Here is a 27,392-nt window from a genome sequence, read left to right on the forward strand (position 1 = left end):
CAAAAACCAAGTCATTTAACAAGTGAACAAGTCCCTTAAATGGCATAAAATGAGGAGCAGTTCCACCCAATAACATCTGAGTCGAGTTCTGAGAAAACTGGGCATAATGGCAGAATGCACGTGCGTAATGTGTCGTCCCAGATTAGCCTGTGCAGTCCGCACAGGCCAATCAGGGACGCCACTTTCCGCCTCAACGTGATTTTCGGCAAGGAGGGACTTCCTTGAAACTAAAAAAAACATAAAAGCGGAAAGTGTCGTCACTGATTAGCCTGAGCATTATGCCCAGTTTTCTCAGAACACGACTCATATAGCAAGCAATGATCAGAAAACTATTTTATTATATACCTAAAGATAATCCAACTGTAATGCTGGTATATTTTGGTATCAATTACAGAAGACCAGATCTAAATCTGTATCTCTGTATCAGGGGGCCGTTTAATCAAAGATCTAACAACAATCTTAATTTACGACTAAATTTTGGAGACTGAAAATACAAAAGCTGTTCATCAATATGCATTCAAAATATAAACCATATGTGAGAAAACAATGAAATGAATAGATACACGGAAAAATAAAAGTATCATTCTTTGGTGTTTAGTTAAAATGCTTCTTTGAAATATGTCTCGTATTCCAATTTTGTCTTACGATCGTTGATGAAACGGCCCCGGGGCCCTGGATAACAAAAATTTAATGGCAAGTTCCAAAAATAACAGCATTTAGCTGATCAAACATCAAGGTCACGTTGTATTTAGAATATCATATTTGATTAATATCATGATGTTAAAAAATATGAAAATACATATGTAAATGTACACAAAAATATTTTAACAACATTTTAATAATTTGTTAGTAATGTATACATTCTGACATGAACGAATATAAACAATATTTGTCAAACTATGTTTGATATAAAATAACAACACAGATTAAGAAAGACAGATCTCTATTGAAATGGAAAAATAAGAACTAAATGAACACAGACATAAAATAAAGAACTGGTTTCTTAAATTGCATTTAAAACACATCCACTTTTCATATTGCATAATTCTGTTTAAATGTAATATTTTTTCAACAGCAGAACTCAATCAATTTTAATTAAGTTTTGCAAACTTTCAATAAATTTAGGTACCAGTATACATACAATATATTTTTTGCCAACCCAAGGTGCTTAAAAAACATTGAAATTAAATATATATTGTACAAAGTAGAAATTAAAAAAATATAAAAAATATTTAAAAAATGGAACAAATTCACTTTGAAGCAATAAAATACACAGATTCAAAGATTTCTCTCGAACATGACGAAACACTTAAAATGTTTTTCATACAAAACCAAAAGTACCAGTATGTAGAAACTGACGTAAGATTAGACAAGGGACAAAATTGTCACAAAACCAGGTTTTCATTGTGAAAAAAAAAATCTGATAAAGGGAGACAACTCAAACTGAACTTTTGAAATGAACAAACAAAATTAACCCCCTTTGTAAGTTTGTTTTAAAATAAATCTATTTTTAGTTGTGGCGACCTTGACATTGGAGATATTGACGTGATTCTTTCGTGCGACACACCGTCCCATGATGGTGAACAAATGTGCCAAATGATTTTAAAATCTCATAATGAATGACATAGTTATAGCCCAGACAAGCTCATTTATGGCTATTTTTTACCTTTGAACTCAAAGTGTGACCTTGACCTTGGAGATATTGACGTAATTTTTTCGCGCGACACACCGTCTAATGATGGTTAACAAATGTGCCAAATGATTTTAAAAACTCAAAATGAACGACAAAGTTATGGCCCGGACAAGCTTGTTCCGCCCGCCCGCCAGCCCGCCAGCCAGCTAGCCAGCCCGCCAGCCAGCCCGCCCGCATTCGCCAATCTAATAACCAGTTTTTTCCTTCAGAAAACCTGGTTAAAAACGATTTAAAAGAAAAACACATAGGCATTAAAAGTATGGGTAAAATATCAATAAAATTAACACTATTTAAAATATGAACAGCAGATATATAACTGAGCATTCCAATCAGCACTTTGTGTATAAAAGCACATACAAATATAGCATTTCTACTTGTTAAGCCTTTGAAATATATATTTTGATTGATGAATTCATATAAATAAATGTATATACACATTTATTCAGATCTATTTTTGTACCAAATTATAAATGCACAAAGTCAGGTATTGCATCTATTGTTATTTGAAAATTACACAATAAAAAAAAATATATATAATTAATACTAGCAGAATAAATGTTAAACCCTATTATACAATACAATTGTTGCACAAGCACTAATTTTGGATTCGCAGGCCAACAGTACAGACGATTCTTCGACTTGTTACCTAGGAAACGACATGCTTGATTTTCTTCTTGTCTGACTTGGTGTTGTTCTCAAAGTACATGAAATCCTACAACAGAAGCATGAAGTTCATAATTGACCAGAGTTCATAACTGACCAGAGTTCATAACTGACCAGAGTTCATAACTGACCAGAGTTCATAACTGACCAGAGTTCATAACTAACCAGAGTTCATAACTGACAAGAGTTCATAACTGACCAGAGTTCATAACTGACAAGAGTTCATAGCTGACCAGAGTTCGTAACTGACCAGAGCTCCTAAGGGAAACATTTATAGTCAATTTTTACAATTCAGACACGCACTTTTACACGTTTGTAGTCCCTTAGAAAATCTAATAAAATATAAGACCCTTCTTTATAGATGAAAGTTTTTAGTGCCTTCATTTCCAACCCTATGATACTGATGTGCAGCAAACAGGTGATAACAGACTGCAAGTTACTCGAAGGCTGTTCTGGTTTAATGCTGACCGCATATAGCCATTTCCACTTAGCTTCCGAGCAAGAAAGGTTCAATGTTTGTCCCTTTCTTGAACTTATGTAAATTGTAAATGTAAAATTGCAAATTGTTTCAAACCTTTACAATTAGACATAACCAAGCAATAACAAAGCAACAAAAATAAATGCATTGGTAACAAAACTGGCTAGAAAAGGATTTTAATGTAAACGTCATGTCAAAAAGAATTACATAGATGTTAACAGGTTGTCAGATACCTCAATAGTAACTGTTCATGTGTTTTTGTTGCTACATTTTTATATTTGCCACGCTATGGGAAAATGGGACTTAACACATGTGCACAAAGTGATGGTCCTAATAAACTTGTGCAGTCCGCACTTTTTACCTAAACTGTATTTTTTTAAGAAGAGTCTGCCTTTTAAACAAACAAGAGGGCCAAGATGGCCATAGTTCGCTCACATGAGAGGAGTCTGTTCATTCAATCTTTACCAAATGTCAAACTTGACCTAGATATTGTCCAGACAAACATCCTGGTCTAGTTTCATCATTATTACATCTGCGAGTCATGATCAATATACCTATGAAGTTTCATGATCCTAGGCGTAAGCATTCTTGAGTTATCATCCAGAAACCATTTTTCTAAGTTGAGTCACCAAGACCTTGACAGCCATTGTGTGAATACATTATTTGGCACTGTGACCTTGACCTTTGACCTAGTGACCTGATAATCAATAGGGGTCATTTGTGAGTCATGATCAATATACCTATGAAGTTTCATGAACCTAGGCATAAGCGTTCTTGAGTTATCATCCAGAAACCATTTTACTATTTCAGGTCACCATGACCTTGACCTTTGACCTAGTGACCTGAAAATCAATAGGGGTCATCTGCTTGTCATGATCATTGTACCTATGAAGTTTCATGATCCTAGGCATAAGCATTCTTGAGTTATCATCCAGAAAACCATTTTACTTTTTCAGGTCACCCCGACCTTGACCTTTGACCTAGTGACCTGAAAATCAATAGGGGTCATCTTCGAGTCATGATCAATGTACCTCTGCAGTTTCATGATCCTAGGCATAAGCGCTCTTGAGTTATCATCTGGAAACCATTTTACTATTTCGGGTCACTGTGATTTTGACCTAGTGACCTGAAAATCAATAGGGGTCATCTACGAGTCATGATCAATGTAGCTATGAAGTTTCATGATCCTAGGCCTAAGCGTTCTTGAGTTATCATCCGGAAACCATTTTACTATTTTGGGTCATCTTGACCTTGACGTTTGACCTAGTGAGGTGAAAATCAATAGGGGTCATCTACGAGTTATGATCAATGTACCTTTGAAGTTTCATGATCCTAGGCCTAAGCGTTCTTGAGTTATCATCCGGAAACCATTTTACTATTTCGGATCATCATGACCTTGACCTTTGACCTAGAGACCTGAAAATGAATAGGGGTTATCTGCGAGTCATGATCAATGTAGCTATGAAGTTTCATGATCCTAGGCATAAGCGTTCTTGAGTTATCATCCAGAAACCATTTCACTGCTTTGGGTCACCATGACCTTGACCTTTGACCTAGTGACCTGAAAATCAATAGGAGTCATCTGTGAGTCATGATCAATGTATCTATGAAGTGTCATGATCCTAGGCATAAGAGTTCTTGAGTTATCATCCGGAAACCATTTTACAATTTCGGGTCATAGTGACCTTGACCTTTGACCAAGTGACCTAAAAATCAATAGGAGTCATCTGCGAGTCATGATCAATGTACCTATGAAGTTTCATGATCCTTGGCATAAGCGCTCTTGAGTTATCATCCGGAAACCATCTGGTGGACGGACGGATCGACATGAGCAAAACAATATACCCCTCTTCTTCGAAAGGGGGGGGGGGGGCATAATGAGAAAACTGCCCCCCTCCCAGCAGCCATGTTATTCAACTGACCGGAACCATTTTTGAACTCAACTCTCGTATCAAGGAAACAAATGTTCTGAGCAAATTTCATGATGATTGGGCAAAAATTGTGACTTCTAGAGTGTTTACAAGGTTTCTCTATAGCCAAATAGGGAAAACTGCCACTATATACATATAGAGAAAAATGCGCCGCCCACTGGCAGCCATGTTTTTTCACCGATCTCGACCATTTTTGAACTTGTTTGAGACATCAATTGAACAAATGTTTTGAATAATTTTTGATGATTGGGCAAAAATTGTGACTTCTAGAGTGTTTACAAGGTTTCTCTATAGCCAAATAGGGAAAACTGCCACTATATACATATAGAGAAAAATGCGCCGCCCACTGACAGCCATGTTTTTTCACCGATCTCGACCATTTTCGAACTTGTTTGAGACATCAATTGAACCAATGTTTTGAAAAATGTTTTGATGATGAGGCAAAAATTGTGGCTTCTAGAGTGTTTACAAGGTCTCTTTATAGCCAAATAAGGAAAACTGCCCCGCCCACTGGCGGCCATGTTTTTCAACACACAGGAACCACTTTTGAACTCAATCAAGATATCATTAAGACAAACATTTTGACAAAGTTACATGAAGATTGAATATAAAACATGACTTCTACAGTGTTTACAAGGTTTTTCTTTTTTTTTACCTAGTGACCTAGTTTTTGACCCGGCACAACCCAGTTTCGAACTCGGCCGAGATTTTATTGGGGCAAAGCTTTCGACCAAGTTTCATGAAGATAGGACAAGAAATGTGGCCTCTAGAGTGTTTACGAGCAAATGTTTACAGACGGACAAACGGACGGACATACGACGGACAAAGACCGGTCAGAAAAGCTCACCTGAGCAATCAGGTGAGCTAAAAACCCATAAAAGCGGAAAGTGTTGTCCCTGATACGCCTGTAAGCAGATGCCTTAAACCCACAAAGTGTTGTCCGTGATACACCTGTAAGCAGATGCATTAAGCCCCGCTTTCCCAGACCACGACTCATATGCAACCTAGAAAATACATTTAATTGATATCCTCTCTCCTCCTTAATGAATTGTGTTTATGGATGGGTGCGAATCCCTTGATAGACGGTATAATCATAAAAAAAATTTAAGTGTAGGGTAAATTATTTTTATGCACTGCCATTCTCCCCATTGATATCTATACACCCATGAAGTTTCACTTTGTAATAGTGTATCTGAGGTTACATCATACAAAAACAACAAAGGGCAATAACTTTTAGTTAAGAAAGTGTAGGGTTTATATGGTTCTTAAGCATGGCACTTCTCCTCATTAACATCAATACACCCATGAAGTTTTATGTTGAAGTCTTGCATGGTATCTGAGATATAGCCTGGAAAAGTTACATACCATAAAATAACAAAGGGCAATAACTCTTATTAGAGAAAATGTAGGGTTATGGTAACGGTTCTTGTGAATGGCACTTCTCCTCATTGATATCTATGTTGCTTAAGTTTCATATTGATATCTTATATAGTTTCTGAGATATAGCCCTAAAAAAGTTTTGTGACGAACGGATGGACTGACAGACTGACGGTTGGACGCCAATTTTATATCCCTTGGCCTTTGGCGGGGAATAACAACTGTATGGCAGATATGCCAATTCAGTTCATGATATAATATGTTTTTTGTTGCTAAATCCTTATAGATTAACACATGAGAAAATTTACAATGAGGAAGATGGCTTCAATCAGCACAGCCTTCATGTTGATATGGAGGACCATGGGGAAGGAGATGGAGGAGTAAACTGGGCTTCGTGCTTGTGCATGAAGTGTTGTCCCAGATTGTGCAGTCTGCACAAACAAATCATAGACAACACTTAATGCTTTTGATGTGTTTTTTGTTGTAAAAAAGTCTTTTGTAAACAAAAATACAGTCAAGGCGAAAAGTGTTGGCCATGATTAGCCTGTTGGCACTGCACAATCTAATCACGGGCTATACTTTGCGCACATGCATGAGGCCATGTTTTCAAAGAGAGCAACTCATATATACTTACAATTAGGAACACTTAACGCAAATGCATTCAGAAAAACTTACGATTAGAAAGACCGCTCCGATCAGCACAGCCTTCACATTGATATCGAGGTCCATGGGGAAGGAAATGCCGTAGTTGTCAGCGTCCGTGAAAGCCTCCTTGGCCAGACCAGACCATTGCTTAGTGATTCGTCCGCAGAATGACGTCTCGTCAGCCGTCGAGACCTGAAGTGTATGAGAAATACATGAATGGTTCTCAGGCTAGGAATGAAAAGGGCAGTCTGCACAGGCTTATCAGGGACAACACTTTCTGCCTAAACTGGATTTTTGCTAAAAAGAGACTATCTTTAACCGAAAATTACCATAAAAATGGAATGAGTTGTCCCTGCTTAGCCTGTGCAAACTTCACAGGCTAATCTAGGACGATACTTTATTCACATGCATTAAACCCCCTTTTCACGGAGTGCGGCTCATATTTACTTCACACTGCCAGACAGACCAACCGACAGAGTGACGCATATATACCACCTTCCTGCAGGTGTATAATGAAAAAGGGCCTTATTATGATATATTGGTAAAAAGAAAAAACTAAGAGAGTAAATACTATAAAACAATTTAAATTCGTAGGCATGACATTTTGTTGTTCTTCAAAAAAATGTCTAGTTTTTGGACATGTTACTTTGTGGATTTCTGATTTAACCAAAAAATAGGAAATTTAGTAGGTAATTTTCCAACATGTTTCTTATCCCTATCCCCTGATCACAAAATAAATAAGGCTTTGCTCAAAATGGCCATGATGGAAAACGGATCCATTCTAGTGACTTTACTTATTTAATACATCAATTGAATTTCATAGTCAAGCAATTGTAACTAAGGACTTAGAGCATGGGATATTCATAGTATTCATTTGAGTTGACCAACAAAGACAGGCATGAAAGGGGAACCAATCACAAGCAGGCAACAACATATTCACTTACAAGTACTTACATCAAACTCGATGTCTCCACACATGTTCCACGTGCAGCACGGGCCCTTGATACGCAGCACCGTCTCCTCATTGGCTGTCTGGATGTTGTAGCGAGGCTTGCACAGGCTCCATGCCTGAGAGACATAGCCAATCACATGACCAGTGGGCGCCTCAACCGTCACTTTCTAGAGGGAAAGAAAACAAATATGGGGTACATTTTGAAAAATAAATACGCTAAATGTATCTGCCTGCAGGCTGATGTGGTGCAACACCTGACCTGACTGTGCCTCTACCGTCAATTTTTAGTGGGAAAGAATACTACTGAGCATCACTCTGGGAAAACTGGGCTTAACCCTTTGCATGCTGGGAAATTTGTCGTCTGCTAAAATGTCGTCTGCAGAATTTCTAAAATTAGCATTTTCTTCTATTTTTTTCAAAGAATGCTATCAGAATAGCAAACAGTTTGGATCCTGATGAGACGCCACGTTTTGTGGCGTCTCATCTGGATCCAAACTGTTTGCAAAGGCCTTTATAATTCGGTTCCCGCACTGATACGGTTAACGCACATGCTTACCAGGGACAACACTTTCCGCATAACTGGATTTTCACTAAGAAGAGATTTCCTTTAAAATAATAAAATACCATAACAGCGCAAAGTGTCGTCACTTATATGCTTGTGTGGACTGCACAGGCTAATCTGGAAAGACACTTTAAGCACATGTGTTAAGCCCAATTTTTCCAGAGCCAGGCTCAAATATGAGGATTTTTTTGGCAAAAATGGGATTCATGCATCTGCATGCATGCTGATCTGGTACTACACTTTTCGTGTTTCTGGGTAAAGACAACTTACATGACCAGACTTTTCTGACGAGGCAATTAACCGTACTTGTTTAATCCTTGGTGTTCCCAGACATAAGACTGAAAATCTGTCAAACTCCGAAATAAGATGGTAAGTGTCTGACAGGTTACATAAATTAAACAAGAGCTGTCAGAGGACAGCGCGCTCGACTATTTGAGTGCTTGACATTATACGTAAGCCATCATGGGGAAATTGTTCATATTCAATAATTTATAAGACGATCTTTCAAAAATAAAAAATAATTTATTTATTTTTTTGGGGGGGGGTTGGGGGGGGGGGGGTTGGGGGGGGGGTTGAGAGGGGTCTATTATGTGAGGTGTGGTCATTTATTAGACGATCTTTCAAAAATAAAGGAAGGAAAAATAAAAAAATTGGGGGGGGGGAGGGGGGGGGGGGGGGGTAGGGGGGTAGGGGGGTAGGGGGGTAGGGGGGATGAGAGGGGGGTATAATGTGGGGTGGGGTAATTTACTAGATGATGTTTAAAAAAAATTGTTGGGGGGTGGGGTAGGGGGGGGGGTGAGAGGGGAGGTATAATGTGGGGGGGGTATTTATAAGATGATGTTTAAAAAAAAAAATTGGGGGGGAGTTTGGGGGGGAGGGATTCTGGGTAGGGGCGTGGGGTATTGTTTGGGTGGAATCCATTGTGGTATTCAGGTAAGTGTTGTTTTGTCAAAGTAATAATAAAATGTGATCATAAATAAAAAAGTTATGGCAATTTAAGCAAAATGTTCAATTATCTAAGTGTAAAATGGGCCATAATTATGTAAAAATGCTCGATACAGTGGTCTGCTCTTGTTTATAGGTTGGGGTCATGTTGGTAAACAAGTATGCAACATATTAAAGCAATATGTCAAAGGATATAGGAAATAGTTGGGGTAGTACGCAAACTTTAACATAGATTTATCAATAATATACATATTCTAAGTATAAAAGGGGCAATAATTATGACAAAATGCTTGATAGAGTTGTCTGCTCTTGTTTATAGGTTGGGGTGATGTTGGTAAACAAGTATGCAAAATATAAAAGCAAAATGTCAAGGGACAATGAAAATAAATTGGGCGGTATGAAAACTTTAACATTTGCTGCATATTTTAAGTGGAAAAGGGGCCATAATTATGACAAAATGCTTGATAGAGTTGTCTGCTCTTGTTAATAGGTTGGGGTCATGTTGGTAAACAAGAATGCAAAATATGAAAGTAATATGTAAAGGGAAAATGTAAATAATTGGGGTAGGACGAAAACTTCAACATTTGCACACTAACGCTAACGGAACAGAACGGAAACGCCGACGCCGGGGTGAGTATGATAGCTTTAATATATATATTTCATATATAATAGTCGAGCTAAAAAGGTTATAAGAGAAATACTGCAGACATGAAATGTAAACCAACAGACCAACCGGTATAAGATTTAAACAAAAATATGACTCTATTCATAAAGATGTTCATGATTTCTGCAGCAAAATATTAGAGTTTTGGGGTGAACACAATGGAGCATTGTCCAGTATGGTCACATCCTTGATCTGTCCTGACTCACCTGTAAACAGCGAGGACAGGTGCATCACTCACCTGTAGACAGCGAGGAGGTGCATCACTCACCTGTAGACAGCAAGGACAGGTGCATCACTCACCTGTAGACAGCATGGAGGTGCATCACTCACCTGTAGACAGCAAGGACAGGTGCATCACTCACCTGTAGACAGCATGGAGGTGCATCACTCACCTGTAGACAGCAAGGACAGGTTCATCACTCACCTTTAAACCGCAGGGAAAGGTGCATCACTCCTCTTTAGACATCAAGGGTCATCACTCACCTGTAGATAGAAAGGTGCATCACTCACCTGTAGACAGCAAGGACAGGTGCATCACTCACCTGTAGACTGCACAGAGAGGTGCATCACTCACCTGTAGACAACAATGTGCATCACTCACATGTAGACAGCAGAAACAGGTGCATCACTCACCTGTAGACAGCATAGACAGGTGCATCACTAACGGTAGAAAGCATAGACAGGTGCATCACTAACGGTAGAAAGCATAGACAGGTGGATCACTAATGGTAGAAAGCATAGACAAGTGCATCACTAATGGTAGAAAGCATAGACAGGTGCATCACTCACCAGTAGACAGCAGGGACAGGTGCATCACTCACCAATAGACAGCAAGGTGCATTACTCACCTGTAGACAGCATGGACAGAGGCAGGTGTTACATCGAAGCCCTCTGGACAGGTGCATCACCTCCTTGGACTGATTGTTCAAAATCTTGATGTCCCAAGGACGATGGTGACCGCAACAGTTGCGCGTACAGCAGCAAGTGTCTGACATGAAACGAATGGCATATTTGAGCCTCATTCTGGAAAAACTGGGCTTAATGCATGTGTGTATAATGTCATCCCAGATCAGCCTGTGCAGTCTGCATCTGCCAATCAGGGACAATTTCTGCTTTTATGGATTTTTTTGTTAAAATGAAGTCTCATCTAAATGAATGTCAAGTCTAGGCGGAAAGTGTTGTCTCTTATAAGCTTGTTTGGACTGCACAGGCTAATCTGGGACCATACTTGACACACATGAGCTAACTCCCGTTTTCCAAGAACCTGGCTCCTTTCAATTGTTAGATAAATGCAGGGCCATTTCTGAGTGTCTGTCATTTTCAAAATAAGGCAAAGGCAACAAAAAAGAATCTGTTTTCAGTCCCTTATGGAGATGCCAATAACATCCCTGGGATGGCAAAATAATGTGCATCCTATGATCTTCTTTAATCAGTACACTTTTTACAAATAAATCAGTTGCAATGGAATAACAGTTCTTCTTGTAAAAAAATATATATAATGTATTTAGATAAAGATTTGAGTTATGTCTTATTTTGTTTAAAATGATACCTTTTGGTGAATTTTTTTATGATTGTTAAGGTTAAACAAAAAACATGTCTTTACTAAGGGAAGCAGCATTATTTCCGCTGTAAAAATGACAGACTGAGGGACCTGGTTAAAAAAAATCGTTTAATTGTACTTCATTATATGGAGAAAAAAAACATTGTATTACACATCAATTCAATTGCTGTCAACATCAATTTTTAAATTGAGCAAGAATTAAGCAAGAGCAGCCATGTCCTAGAGAATAGAAGACTTTATACAACACATTCACAATGATGATTTTGGTGCACCTATGAATATGACTCTGCAAGGTATAGAAGATTCGTTAATTATCCCCATGCTTTTTGAAAAGCGTGGGGATATTGTGGTTATCTCCGCTGTCTGTCCGTCCTGGACACTATTATCTCCTACACTATTAGCACTAGAACCTTGAAACTTACACACATGGTAGCTATGAGCATATGTGCGTCAGTGCACTATTCAGAATTTTGATCTGACCCCTGGGTCAAAAGTTATGGATGTTGGGGTGGGGCCAGGTCAGAGATTTTCCTGCGACTGCGATTCGAAAAAGGCTCATAACTACTGTGTCCCTTCAGATATTGCTTTCATATTCGGTATGCATGTGTATCTGGTCAAGACCTTTCCATGCACATAAAAATTTTGACCCCTGTGAGCTTGACCTTGAACTTTCGGTCAGCTTTCAGGTTTCGAAATCTGCGACCGCGATTCAAAAAAGTCTCACACCTACTGTGTCCCTTCAGATATTGCTTTCATATTTGGTATGCATGTGTATCTAGACAACACCTTTCCATGCGCACACAATTGTTTACCCCTCTGACCTTTACCTTGAACTTAGGGTCAGTTTTCAGGTTTCGAAATCTGCGACCGCAAAAAAAGGCTCATAACTGTGTCCCTTCAGATATTGCTTTCATATTTGGTATTAATGTGTATCTGGACAAGACCTTTCCATGCGCATGAATTTGTTTACCCCTGTGACCTTGACCTTGAACTCAGGCCAGTTTTCAGATTTTGAATTCTGCGACCGCGATTAGAAAAAGGCTCAAAACTACTGTGTCCCTTCAGATATTGCTTTCATATTTGATATGCATGTGTATTTGGACAACACCTTTCCATGCGCATACAATTTTTTACCCCTGTGACCTTGACCTTGAACTCAGGCCAGTTTTCAGATTTTGAATTCTGCGACCGCGATTAGAAAAAGGCTCAAAACTACTGTGTCCCTTCAGATATTGCTTTCATATTTGGTATGCATGTGTATCCAGACAATACCTATCCATGCGCACACAATGTTTTACCCTTATGACCTTGACCTTGAACTTGTGGTCAGATTTCAGGTTTCAAAATCTGCGACCACGATTCGAAAAAGGCTCATATCTACTGTGTCCTTTCAGATATTGCTTTCATATATGGTATGCATGTGTATCTGGACAACACTCTATGGGCATAACAATTTTTACCTCTGTGACCTTGACCTCGAACTTGGGGCCAGTTATCAGGTTTTGAAATCTGCAACTGCGATTCTAAAAGGCTCGTAACTACTGTGTCCTTTCAGATATTGCTTTCATATTTGGTATGCATGTGTATCTGGACAACAGCTTTCCATGCGCATTAAATGTTTGACCCCTGTGACCTTGACCTTGAACTTGAGGTCAGCGTTCAGGTTTCGAAATCTGTGATTGCGATTCAAAAAAGGCTCATACCTGCTGTGTCCCTTCAAATATTGCTTTCATATTTCAGGCCTTTTCCGCCCTATCCCACGGGTCCGAAATCGGCCCCATTCCCAATGCAAATCTGGTTGTTTTTCCCAATTGACAAAAAATTCCCAATTCCAAATAAAATATAAAAAAATAATTTTTTAAACCTTTAAATATATAAGTTAACCTGATCCAGTGTAGAAAATAGAGAAATATTGCATAATTAAAGTATCTGTTGCCATGAATTTGTTTTAAAAACAATAAAATATGTTAAATTGATTATTTAAGACTTTCCTTATTTTCTCCAAAATCAGTCGTTTCGTGCGATTTTTTTCACCTAAAAAAAGGTCAGGCCCTTTCCCCAAAATCAGATAAAAAACGCTGCACTAATCACACATGTTCATATTATTCTGTAAAATTTTAATAATATTTTATCAAAATAGTCGTTATTTACCAGTTAACAGCTTCTTTGAAATATAAGAAAACTATTTACATGCGATTATTTTTCTCAATCTAGCCAGTTTTGCGATTAATTGTTTTCCCAAAATGGGTTTTTTCACGACACGAAATGCCCAAAATTCCAGTGTGGCGTTTTACCAAAATGGAGCAGAAAAGTCCTGTATTTGGTACACATGTGTATCTGGACAAGACCTTTCCATGCACATGAAATTTTTTACCACTGTGACCTTGATCCGCATTTAGATTTAGAAATCTATCATGTGGTTATCTACCCAATCAGAAGTAGACAAAGGAATTTTCCAACAATAAAGCTTGTGTATTGAAAACACATATAGATTTACACAGTAGTGGCGCAGAGATGTATTTAGTAGTCAATTGTTTGTGTTAACTAATCTGTCAAATGGTTTAGCTCATCCATCCAATGTTTATACAAGGGATTATAAAATATTGGCGCAAAGGGACACCTGTATATGAGAGAAGAATGCAGATAGAATGCAGTCAAGCATAAAAAGTATGAGAAACTCATGTAATAGAGCCTCAAGAATCTATAAAAGGGCTGAAACTTTCAATTTGTTCAATAACACTTTAAGACTCATTACTGAAAATCTGTCAAAATGTTAAAGTGGGAAAAATGTGAGAAATAATTTAAAGCAAGTTTGACTTTGAACAGGCACATCAAAGACAGACATGAAATTCAACATAATATTACTTGTTGTGTACAAGATTGCGATAGAAAATTTCTGAGACGCTACTATTTAGTCAACCACTTTACCTCAAAACATAACTTTTCCAAAACAGAAGCAAGAAGATTGGCTATAAGAGAGCATGTTCAGCCATCTCATAAGTCATTCCAATGAGGATGACATGTATATAATGGACGTTAGTGAAGTTGATTCAGTATTAGATTTGTTAGGAGAGCAGGATGAGGAGGAGAAATTAGGGTATAGATTTTCACTCATTTTTTATGTTATTTTACATAAACTTCTCCATTTCTACACCAGATTACTTCAAATTTATACTGAACATCAATGAATGACAATACGGTCAATCTCAACTATGCATGGCCCCATTACCAACCCTGGGGCGCCCCTGGGTCAAACATGCAGTGTGGGGATACGGGTCGGCCTCTGCCGCGCCATTTCTAGTTTTAGTTGCCATGAAATTTCATGGATTCACAAACTATGGCAGTTTGATTCATTGATTTTTTAATAATGTTTGATATAAAACTTTAGACTTGAACATTCCTTCAATATAATGTGGTTGGGAAAAATTCCATGAAATTTAGTGTCTGACAAATATTGGTTTTACCTCACTTCTGACCTACCTTCCACAGCATAGAACACTCTCTGACCCATGGTGTTCAGTATCTCATACTTGTTGTTTGTCTCGTAGCCAGTCACCACTGAAACAGAGTGTAAATCCCAGGGTAAGTATGTGAACTACACTTCTTCACTCAGGTACATATGACCAGTGTTCTGGGAATACTAGGCTAAATTCATGCTTATCATTTAAAAAATGTTTTTTCTAAGTAAAAAATCCAGTTTAGGCAGAAATATAGTCCCTAGTTAGCCTGTGGGGACTGTATTGTTATATTATGATAGACTAATATTATAACTGTAGTTCATAAACAGGGATACATCCATGCAGAAACATCAATTCAAATGTTACTGCAACCCACACCTTAATTGACTTGTTACTCTTACATAGATGCAGTATCTAGCAGAGACACAGTCAAATCATGAGACAACCAGGTAAGCACCTACTACAAAATCAAAGTGGTGGATAAACTGAAATTGGGGTCGTTTGCTTAGGTGATAATTTCTAATTTTTAATTAGGCAAGGTCCCTAGGAGAAAAATTTAAGTCACTTATTCAAGGCAGGGTCACCAGGAGCAAAATTTAGGTCACTTATTAAAGGCAGGGTCACCCTCAGCAAAATTTAGGTCACTCATTCAAGGCAAGGTCACCAGGAGCAAAATTAAGGTCACTTATTAAAGGCAGGGTCACCAGGAGCAAAATGTAGGTCACTTATTAAAGGCAGGGGGTCACCAGGAGCAACCTTTAGGTCACTTTTTCAAGGCAGGGTCACCAGGAGCAAAATTAAGGTCAATTATTCAAGGCAGGGTCCCCAGGAGCAAAATTTAGGTCACTGATTAAAGGCAGGGTCACAAGGAGCAACCTTTAGGTCACTTTTTCAAGGCAGGGTCACCAGGAGCAAAATTAAGGTCACTTATTCAAGGCAGGGTCCCCAGGAGCAAAATTTAGGTCACTTATTAAAGGCAGGGTCACCAGGAGCAAAATTTAGGTCACTTATTCAATGCAGAATCCCCTGGAGCAAAATTAAGGTCACTTATTAAAGGCAGGGTCACCAGGTGCAAAATTTAGGTCACTTATTAAAGGCAGGGTCACCAGGAGCAAAATTTAGGTCACTTATTCAAGGCAGGGTCTCCGGGAGCAAAATTAAGGTCACTTATTCACGGCAGGGTCTCTAGGAGCAAAATTAAGGTCACTTATTCAAAGAAGAATCCCTAGGAGCAAAATTAAGGTCACTCATTCAAGGCAGGGTCCCTAGGAGCAAAATTAAGGTCACTAATTAAAAGCAGGTTCACCAGGAACAAAATTTAGGTACTTATTAAAGGCATGGTCACCAGGAGCAAAATTAAGGTCACTTACTCAAGGCAGGGTCCCTAGAAGCAAAATTAAGGTCACTTATTCAAGGCAGGGTCCCTAGGAGCAACATTAAGGTCACTATTTCAAGGAAGGGTCCCTAGGAGCAAAAATTAGGTCACTAATTCAAGGCAGGGTCTCTAGGAGCAAAATTAAGGTAACTTATTCAAGGCAGGGTCCCTAAGAGCAAAATTTAGGTCACTAATTCAAGCAGGCTAGTGAGATGTGTACACCTAAGACCATTATATACAAGTATACCTTAATAACAGATGTTTAAGCGCTAGCAGCATTCAAGAGAAATAACATATCTAATTTAACAATAACCCCTCGTCTGATCCCATGTCCACTAAAATGTGCTATGCTTCTTGATTGACGAAGGGAGAATAGGTTAGAAAATGTACCCATGAGATATAGCATTGGTTCTGTGTCCAATTTTGCATGAACATTACGCCAATGAAAAAGCATTTGATTAAAACTTATACATGGAGACAAGTTTCACCATGTCCAGCATACCATTAGCTGTTTGCTTTTATTGTTATTACCCTTATGCCATCAAAGAACAGTTATTTTCCAGACCTTATTCAAGGTTCTGTTCTTATTTTCCAGACCTCATTTTAAGGCTGTTGTTTGTTTAGGTGTATTCCATTGGTTGGAAATTGGCTGATCAATATTTAGAAAACGAAATTCTGTCAGACAGTTCTCACATTGTATAATAATGACAATGAAACATACAGTTATACCCTGGGTTCAAACAATGATCAGAGCTCCAGTTAAGGGTCGTATTTTCGTAATTACGAATTTTTTCAAGTCCGTTACGTATTTATTGTAAAATCTTGTCGTACCATTAAGAATTACAAAATCAAGTTACGAATATTATTTTAACATCGGTTCGTATCGATTTTTATTGAGTTCTTTTCCCGTATTAAAGATCTTTGCGGTGCTTATTTAGAATGGTTATCGGGTTTGTTTAACAAAGCGCATTTTTTCCAATAAAAGCGCCGTATACAGTCTATCTGTCAAAAAACAATGGCGGCGCCCAGAGAGCGTCCTAAAAAACTGCAAAGCGTCCAAAAACACGCTTTTAACATATTGTACGCAAAGTGAGCCGAAGTTAAATAATTAGAAAGACATTATAGAAAAGATATTATACGATGCTGTATGTTCAGTTTCCGACAAAGTCGGAAAAGCTAAACAAAAACGCGACATGACGGGTCCAAACTTAAACACAAAAAAAACATTGAACGAGTGGAAGGGACAAGTCCTGTGGCTAATTGTTGAAAAGATTGAAGGGGAGACCCGTTTTAATTGTGAAATATGTAAACATTCATCTAAGGCATGCAATCTAAGCACAGTTTGGACATATGAAGGTATTTGAAAAATAAAATTGTATAATACTGAAAAGACACTGTTGAACTCGTATAAATAAAGTTGCTAGTATGTTTATTTTGATTTTTTTTCATGACAATAACCATTATTATTTATTTTTAGGTCATTTAGAAAAAATAAGAATTATTTTCCAAAACTTAGTAGTAACGTTTAGAATAAAATTTCAGAGTTAAGAATTCTTTTTGAAAATCTGGTAGTAATTTAAGAATTTCACAAAACCTTATCTGGAGCTCTGCCTTATTCACCAAACATTTTTTTTACTTAAGTAACGCTAAAAAATAAAGGATACTCTTTTAATAGGAATATTCAATAATTGCTTTAATATTGACTCAAACTTGGAATTAATAACCTATTTACTTATCATTCTTCATGTGGAACATTCTGTTTAGGACATTATCACCAGACGTTATCTGTATATATACAAATGCTGGACATATTTTTCTCGGCTCAGTTTTTCATTCTTAAGTCTAAGAATTGTTAGGTAAATACTAGCCATTGAATTCTGTATATTTTAATCTGGCCACTTTCTTACTTTCCAATCCCTCTACTTTCTGTTTCACAAGGAGCTGGTCCACCTGGGCGAGGTACTCCAGCCCGGGCGGGCAGTTGGGTGGCGCCTGGGGGGCAGACATCCAGCCAGTAGGGGCGGGGGCACCAGGAGGGGCTGAATAAAGATGCAACAAACAACTTGAATAATACGTTGTAAAGTAAAAAATGTTAAACATAATTTTATATAATATAATTATAACATTTATTTTATACGAGTGTCTGTTTAAATCTTTTTCAGAGCACAAGTTAGTCCTATGGACCAGAAGATTCTTGTTAATCAATAAATTAAAGACTTAGTTGACAAATTAATTCTTTTTAAGCTGACATTAACAGTAACAAGAGGCCCATGATGGCCCTGTATCGCTCCACTGCTGAAACAAGATGTGTTTGTGAAACACAATGTCCCCCTATATGACGTTTGACCTTGAAGGATGACCTTGACCTTGTAAAGAATGACCTTGACCTTGACCTTTCACCACTCAAAATGTGCCGCTCCATGAGATACACATGCATGCCAAATATCAAGTTGCTATCTTCAATATTGCAAAAGTATTCATAAAATAAGCGATTTGGGCCACATATATTTGACCTCTGACCTTGAAGGATGACCTTGACCTTTCACCACTCAAAATGTGCAGCTCCATGAGATGCACATGCATGCCAAATATCAAGTTGCTATCTTCAATATTGCAAAAGAATTTATAAAATAAGCGATTTGGGCCACATATATTTGACCTCTGACCTTGAAGGATGACCTTGACCTTGACCTTTCACCACTCAAAATGTGCAGCTCCATGAGATACACATATATGCCAAATATCAAGTTGCTATCTTCAATATTGCAAAAGTATTCATAAAATGAGCGATTTTGGCCACATATATTTGACCTCTGACCTTGAAGGATGACCTTGACCTTTCACCACTCAAAATGTGCAACTTCATGAGATACACATGCATGCCAAATATGAAGTTGCTATCTTCAATATAGCAAAAGTTATTGCAAAATGTTAAAGTTGGCGCAAACAGACCAACAAACAGGGCAAAAACAATATGTCCCCCACTACTATAGTGGGGGACATAAAAAGGCTATTCAAATATAGTGCTGCAACAATATACCGGTATATCGGTATATATCACAATACGCAATCCGCATATTGTATCGTGATACGATTTTCATCATACCAGTACAACATTCTACAAAACTTCATCCACATTTCGTCCAGAAAAGCCATCCGAAATAATGATATCAAGGTTACAAAAACAAAACAAATAGGTGTTTAATAAAAATAAATTGTTACGTAAAAATCGCATTCTAAAAAGTTTATTATACAGAGTAGCGTTTATACATGGGAGTTCATAATATCTGCGTTTGCTTGTCATACTGATAAATTTAAGATGAATCTTGTGGAAATAGGAAAAAACAAGAGCACCGCCTTGCGGGTGCAGACCGCTCATCTATTTTCTTTTTAAAGGTGAAGGGACTCTCATTTTCAATCACAAAGGAGGGAGGGATGGAGTGAAGAGGGGTGTATAGTGTGGGGGTGTGGACATTTATTACATTATTTTCCAAAAATGCGGAAAAAAAAATGCAAAAAAAAAACAAAAACAAAATAGGGGGGGGGATTCAGGTGGGGGGAGGGGGGGGTTGGAATTCTAGGGTGCGAAGGATGACGGTATTTCAAACATAAAATAATAAAAATAAATATTTGTGTTTTTTAACCGTTTCAAAAAAAAATAATTTGGCGGGGGGTGGGGTGGGGTGGGGGGTATAGTGTGAGGGTGTGGCGGTCATTTGTGAGATGATCTTTAAAAAAAAATAAAAAAAAAATTGTGTTTTTTAACCGTTTCAAAAAAAAAAAATTGTGTTTTTTAACCGTTTCAAAAAAATTATTTGGCGGGGGGTGGGGTGGGGGGGGGGTATAGTGTGAGGGTGTGGTGGTCATTTGTGAGATGATCTTAAAAAAAAAAAAAAAAAAAAGGAGGGGGATTCGGGGGGGGGGGGGGGGGGGGGGGAGGGGGGGGCACGGGGGATGGTTTGGGTGGAGTCTATTGTGGTATGTCAGGTAAGAGTAGTTTTGTCAAAGTATCAATCAAATCTAATCATAAATAAAGAAGTTATGGCAATTTTAGCAAAATTTAATAATTTGACCTTGAGAGTCAAGGTCATTCAAAGGTCAGATAAATTCAACTTGCCAGGTACAGTAACCTCATGATAGCATGAAAGTATTTGAAGTTTGAAAGCAATAGCCTTGATAGTTAAGAAGTAAAGTGGATCGAAACACAAAATTTAACCATATATTCAAAGTTACCAAGTCAAAAAAGGGCCATAATTCCGTAAAAATGACAACCAGAGTTATGCAACTTGTCCTTTTACTGTACCCTTATGATAGTTTGCGAGTGTTCCAAGTATGAAAGCAATATCTATGATACTTTAGGGGTAAAGTTGACCAAAACACAAAACTTAACCAAATTTTAAATTTTCTAAGTATAAAGGGCCCATAATTCCATCCAAATGCCAGTCAGAGTTACATAACTTTGCCTGCACAGTACCCTTATGATAGTTAATAAGTGTTGCAAGTATGAAAGCAATAGCTTTGATACTGTAGGAATAAAGTGGACCTAAACACAAAACTTAACCAAAATTTCAATTTTCTAAGTATAAAAAGGGCCCATAATTCTGTCAAAATGCCAGTCAGAGTTACATTACTTTGCCTGCACAGTCCCCTTATGATAGTTAGTAAGTGTTGCAAGTATGAAAGCAATAGCTTTGATACTTACGGAATAAAATGGACCTAAACACAAAACTTAACCAAAATTTTCAATTTTCTAAGTATAAAAAGGGCACATAATTCTGTAAAAATGCACGCCAGAGTTATCTAACTTTGCCTGCCCAGTCCCCTCATGATAGTAAGTAAGTGTACCAAGATTGAATGCAATAGCATTGATACTTTCTGAGAAAAGTGGACCTAAACGTAAAAGTTAACCAAAATTTTCAATTTTCTAAGTATAAAAAGGGCACATAATTCTGTCAAATTGCACGCCAAAGTTATCTAACTTTGCCTGCCCAGTCCTCTCATGATAGTAAGTAAGTGTACCAAGTTTGCATGCAATAGCATTGATACTTTCTGAGAAAAGTGGACCTAAACGCAAAACTTAACCGGACGCCAACGCCGACGCCAAGGTGATGACAATAGCTCATAATTTTTTTTCAAAAAATAGATGAGCTAAAAATGCATAATACATTGTAAAACTGTAAATTGATGTTATTATAAACAGGAGAAATAATGATTAAAATTTTTTTTTAATAACAGCATTCTGATAAGTTACACAACCACCTTTTAAACACTCGCAATTCTCTGTCAGGCTATAACTAGAACCTAAACAAACAATACAAAGGTTATGTTCATGTAATTAAGTTGGTTTTTGGTGATTATCTGGCAAGTTATAGTTCTGGCACAAGTTAGCAATATATTGCAATATTTTGCAGTACGGGTTTTTGAACTGACAATATATTGCAGTACGGTTTTTGGCGTATTGTTGCAGCACTATTCAAATATTCTCTGCATGTGCAAATACTTAAATATAGGCCCTATTTAAGCACATGTACACTTTTGTGACCCCCTGGGCTTGGTCATCACTACATGTACATACAATATATGGTAGCCCTAGGTCCTAGAGTTAAGGACAAGAATATTTTAAAAGTTTTCACAAAATAAGCAAGATATAAGCGTATATAATGTTCAATTTTGTGACCCGGGGGTCAGGGTCAAATTTGACCCAAAGGGCATAATTTGAACAAACTTGGTAGCGGACTATAAAATGTTACTGCATACCAAATTTTTTGGTAGCCATAGTCTGAATGGTTTTCAACAAGAAGATTTTTTTAAAGATTTCACAAAATAGGCACTTTATAAGCGTTTATTCAATTTTGTGACCCCCAAGGGCAGGGTCAAAGTTGACCCCAGAGGCATTATTTGAACAAATTTGGTAGATATTTATTAGATGTCACTACATACCAAATTTGGTAGCCCTAGGCCAAATGGTTATGGTCAAGAAATTTTTTAATGTTTTCACAAAATAGGCCCCATATCAGCGTATGTTCAGTTTTGTGACCCCCCGGGCAGGGTCAAATTTGACTGCTGGGGCATAATTTGAACAAACTAAGTGGAGTACTATACAATGTCACTACATACCAAATTGTGTAGCCCTAGGCCTAATGGTTATGGACAAGATTTTTTTTTAAGTTTTCACAAAATAGGCAATATACAGTCTAACCTGTCTTCAGAGACCACCCAAGGTGAATCTAGGAAGTGGTCTCTTAACTGAGGTGGTCTCTGAGTACAGTTTGACCTGTCAGACCAGTTGGTCGTTGTTAATGCAACACATTAGCATATGTCAGTACATGCATGTGTATCTCGCTTTATTATGTACATTATACATTCAAATATATGTTGAGTGTTCGTTTTTATAGAAATATATACAGAAAAAAGAGTTGGTTGTTGTTTAATTGTATTTAACATATTAATATACATTTATTTAATAAAAAAATACATAAACATATTTACCTAATACATTAAACTTTACATACAAATAAATACAAATTAAACCACTACAAATACAATATGTAACAGTCATATAATTAACCAATTAAAATTGCAATAATACATACATATCAAATAAAAAGCATACATGTCAAGCATAGCAACAATGAACATTATATTTACATGGAACAGCATACACATATTTACACGTTACAACAATATTAAGATGGCCTGAAAAAGAAATCCTCAATCTTGGTCTGTTTCACCTTCTCTCCATTCATGGCTATATCCCCTATCTGGTTGCTGGCTTCCATCAATGTCGCTAGTAGATCATGGTGCCCTTTCTTCACTGCCCAGTCCTTCAGTTTTCTGCTCATTTCCACTACCTCACTCATGGTGAGTGTTGTTTCTGATGTTGTCGCTTCCTCTTCTGGTGGGTTGTTGTCATCTTCCTCGTCACATCCATCTTCTTGTAGAATTTCCGGTGCTGACTTCTTCCATTCGTCCATGTCCGTTGCGCATGTTGTGAAGTTCCTGTCAATGTTGATGAGGTCCTTCACTTCACACCCGAATAAATCACGTGCTAATTTGTGCATGATGAGAGGCAAGTCGTCCTCAACATCATCACATTCACTTTTGTCACTTTTGTCACTGTCACTTGTAATGTTTTCACTAACACTTTTTTCACGGTCATCTGCACATTTTTCACTGTCACTAGCACTTTTTTCACTGTCACTCATGAATCCGCATTTTGTGAAACACTTGCCGATCGTCTCCGCCGTTGTCTCCTTCCATGCGCTGATGACCCAGTAGATAGCTTGTAGGATGTTAACCTCTTTCAGAATTTGAGGTCCGGTGGTCGCCGACGATCTTTCCAGCTCCATCATCACGTGTTGTAGTTGACGTTTTTCTGTACTTTAGCTTCATTGTCTGTATGATCCCTTGGTCCATGGGTTGTATCACTGATGTTGTGTTTGGAGGTAGGAACTGTAGCTTGATGTTGTTTAGTGTGATGCGAGGGTGTGATGGTGAGTTGTCTATGAATAATATGACGTGTCTTCTGGCATGTCGCATCCGCCGATCAAACCACTTCAGCCAGTCTTCCATTATCCCGGTCGTCATCCACGCCTTTTTGTTATTGTAGTACCGTATCGGCAATTTGTCGGGAGAAACTGACCCAAAACATCTCGGTTTTTTTGATTTCCCGATGATGATTGGGGGCAGCTTATCTCCCGTTACCGAGGCACATAAACCCACAGTGATGCGCTCCTTCACCATCTTCCCGCCGGCACATGTCTCGCCTTTCTTGAAGAACGTCGCACTGAAAATATTAAAAAAGTAATTTTGAAATATAAAATTATATTTTATTTGTTTATTTATTTATATTTTCATTTATTTATGTGTTTTATTATTAGCTTGTTTAATTTTTTTTCTTACCTTGTGCTTTGTTTGTAGAATAATCCTGTTTCATCCATGTTATAAATGTCACACGGTTGATAACCTTCGCAGATTGTCGGTAGACGCTTTTTCCAGTCATCCACTACGACTGGATTCACCTCTGCTCTCTCACCCGTCCGTGTTTTGAATACAATGTTATGGCGTCTTAGGAATGAGTCGAGCCACCCATTTGATGCCTTGAACGACGCTAACCCCAATTCTGCTGCGAACTTGAGCGCCCGTTCTTTCAGGAGTGGTCCTGATATGTTCACGTGACGCCCAGTAGCATCTAAGAACCACTTTTGAACAAGGTCATTTAGATCGTCATATTCTGTGGCTTTCCGCGGACGCTTGGTTTGTAGATTACCGTCCCCTTCATACTCTTCAATAATTTCTCGTTTTCTTTTCATCACCGACTGTATTTGTGTCTTGCCAACACCCATCTCGGTCGCTACAGCCCTACAGCTCCTCCCGGATTCAAGCATTTTTAGTGCTTTCATCCGCTCTTCCAATGTAAGACACTTTCGTTTAGTAGAAGACATGTTGCGCTGTTTGTGTACTTTTGCAAGTGCTTGAAAAATTATTTACCTCCCTTTTTATACTGCTGTCCGTTACAAACTTACCTTTGAGTAAATATTGTCATTGTAATTAAAACAATTATTTGCAAACTTTAAGTACACAAATAATTAATGTCAGCCGAGTTTTCACAGTTTGCTCCCGATAACAGCGTGCAAGCGTGGATGCCAATTAGCGGATTATCACCTGCATTGTTAGTTGAGTGTCACCATCGCTTAGCAACTTCACTGCGAGACTGCAAAATGGTCGCTTACTGTCGTAACGAGTCTTAATTTGTAAGAAAAACAATGGTCGTTGGTCGGGGATTTAAGGCGGTCGTTAAGTAAAGCCATTTTTAATTGATTTTAGCTTGGGAGGAATTAATAACGGTCGTTTAGCGAGGTGGGTCGCTAAATGCAAGTGGTCGGATGTGCAGGTTAGACTGTATAAGCATATGTTCAATTTTGTGACCTCCGGGGCAGGTTCAAATTTGACCCCAGGGATAAAATTTGAACAAATTTGGTAGAGGACTATAAGATGTCACTACATACCAAATTCGATAGCCCTAGGCTGGATGGTTATGGACAGAAAGATTTTTGAAGTTTCAGAAAATAGGCCTTATATAAGCATATGTTCAATTTTGTGATCCCCCGGGGCAGGGTCAAATTTGACCCCAGGGGCATAATTTGAACAAACTTGGTAGAGAACTATAAGATTTCACTACATACCAAATTTATTAGCCCTAGGCCCAATGGTTATAGACAAGTAGATTTTGAAAGTTTTCACAAAATAGGCCTTATATAAGCATATGTTCAATTTTGTGACCCCCGGGGCAGGGTCAAATTTGACCCCAGGGGCATAATTTGAAAAAATTTGGTAGAGGACTATTAGATGTCTCTACATACCAAATTTGATAGACCTAGGCCCAATGGTTATGGACGAGAAGATTTTGAAAGTTTTCACAAAATAGGCCTTATATAAGCATATATTCAAATTTGTGACCCCCGGGGCAGGGTCAAATTTGACCCCAGGGGCATAATTTGAACAAAGTTGGTAGAGGACAATTAGATGTCTCTACATACCAAATTTGATAGACCTAGGCCCAATGGTTATGGACGAGAAGATTTTGAAAGTTTTCACAAAATAGGCCTTATATAAGCATATGTTCAATTTTGTGACCCCCGGGGCAGGGTCAAATTTGACCCCAGGGGCATAATTTGAAGAAATTTGGTAGAGGACTATTAAATGTCTCTACACACCAATTTTGATAGCCCTAGACCCAATGGTTATGGACGAGAAAGTTATGAAAGTTTTCACCTTCTAATTTTTTCTATTGGTCGTAAAACTTGCAATACGGTTCATCACACTTTGAAGCGTTTATTATTTGTAACAGCTATTTTACTGAGAATCGTCAATACCATTGCGGTAGATAATTGAACTTGTTAATTGGCACAACCCCTGATAATTGTCATAACGCTTATGCTATCGAGCGAAACCAATGTTTAATACCGGTTTACAAGGTTATTTACCCAATAATGCAAATGTAATGGTCCGTTGCCCTCAGGCACGCACCTGCCACGTTTGATGATGTTAATCCGGTTGTAAAACCCCATGATTGAAGTGTCATTAGATATCGAAAACAGGACCGAAATTTGGTAAAATAGCGCTGTAAAATATACTGTCCGAAAACTTAGAGATATTAATTATGGACGAAAACTCGTGTGTCCGAAAATTAAGAGTCACGAAAAATAATTATTTTTGCTAAAAAAAGCGGTGTCCGAAAACTTAGAGTGTCCGAAAACATTGAGTAATTACGGTACATTTCTGTCCTAGATAAGCCTGTGTCCCTTAAGGGATAACAGGGATGACATTTTACACACATGAGCCTACCAAAATGGGGCTTAATGCATGCACATGAAGTGTAAACCCAAAGGCTCTTCAGGGTGACACTTTCCGCCTAAACGTGATTTTTGCCCAGAAGAGACTAGACTTCCTTCAAACGAAAAAAAACTTTCAAGGTGGAAAGTGTCTTGCCTGATTAGCCTGTGCAGACTTAACAGGCTAATCTGGGATGACACTTTTTACACATGCATTTAACACCGTTTTCCCAGAGTGCAGTAAGTATCATGTTTTGACCCATACCTGAGGGCATTGGTTGCATAGCAATAGGGGCACCGGCTGGCTGTCCACCCTTCTCCCCTGACATCTTGGGATAGTCTGACATCCTGAATGCGGATTACTGTTACTGCAACTACAAATTACAAGTAACTTCTTGATTTGGGTTTAAGTGATGTGAGGAAGATGAAAAACAACAAATTGTCTGAAACTAAAAGACTATGGTAATCACTCTAGCGTCCGAAAATGTAGAGGACAAGCGACAAAATATCTATAATCCTACTGCATGGATATAATCTTAGTCCATATAAACGCAGTGCTCCAGATAGGATTAGCAAAGGGCAGGGGAGGGGGCTATTTAGTAAAAAGGGCACATTCGAGCGCGCAGTTGTATTTAGAATGCTCACTGTTGCATATTAATATTTATATTATCAATAATTGTTATTTCCATTATTATTATTATTATTATTATACAATGCAAATACAATGTCTTCAATAATGAATGAATAAATAACA

The 27,392-nt window shown here is 38.0% G+C and overlaps 1 protein-coding gene across 1 annotated transcript; it reads right to left on the minus strand.

The window, feature by feature from the left end:
- On the minus strand, window positions 1–27,050 carry LOC127835139 (phospholipid scramblase 1-like). The gene is made up of 7 exons (XM_052361443.1): window positions 26,904–27,050; window positions 18,212–18,343; window positions 14,952–15,029; window positions 10,759–10,898; window positions 7,742–7,906; window positions 6,818–6,979; window positions 1–2,405 (listed from the first exon to the last, which is right to left on the minus strand). Exons 1-7 carry the CDS (start codon window positions 26,983–26,985, stop codon window positions 2,340–2,342), a joined length of 825 nt encoding a protein of 274 aa, XP_052217403.1. The 5' UTR covers window positions 26,986–27,050; the 3' UTR covers window positions 1–2,339.
- Window positions 27,051–27,392: the final 342 nt, after the last annotated feature.

The sequence above is a fragment of the Dreissena polymorpha genome, chromosome 6, assembly GCF_020536995.1.
Source record: "Dreissena polymorpha isolate Duluth1 chromosome 6, UMN_Dpol_1.0, whole genome shotgun sequence".
Classification (NCBI taxonomy): domain Eukaryota; kingdom Metazoa; phylum Mollusca; class Bivalvia; order Myida; family Dreissenidae; genus Dreissena; species Dreissena polymorpha.

Bases quoted from the DNA above. Each gene is read 5' to 3' on its own strand.
- LOC127835139 (XM_052361443.1), bottom strand. From the start codon at position 26,985: ATGTCAGACTATCCCAAGATGTCAGGGGAGAAGGGTGGACAGCCAGCC. The intron at 10,899-14,951 runs GTAGGTCAGAAG...GTTTCATGTCAG, and splicing joins AGTGTTCTATGCTGTGGAAG to ACACTTGCTGCTGTACGCGC. The intron at 7,907-10,758 runs GTGAGTAATGCA...CTTTCCCTCTAG, and splicing joins TCTGTCCATGCTGTCTACAG to AAAGTGACGGTTGAGGCGCC.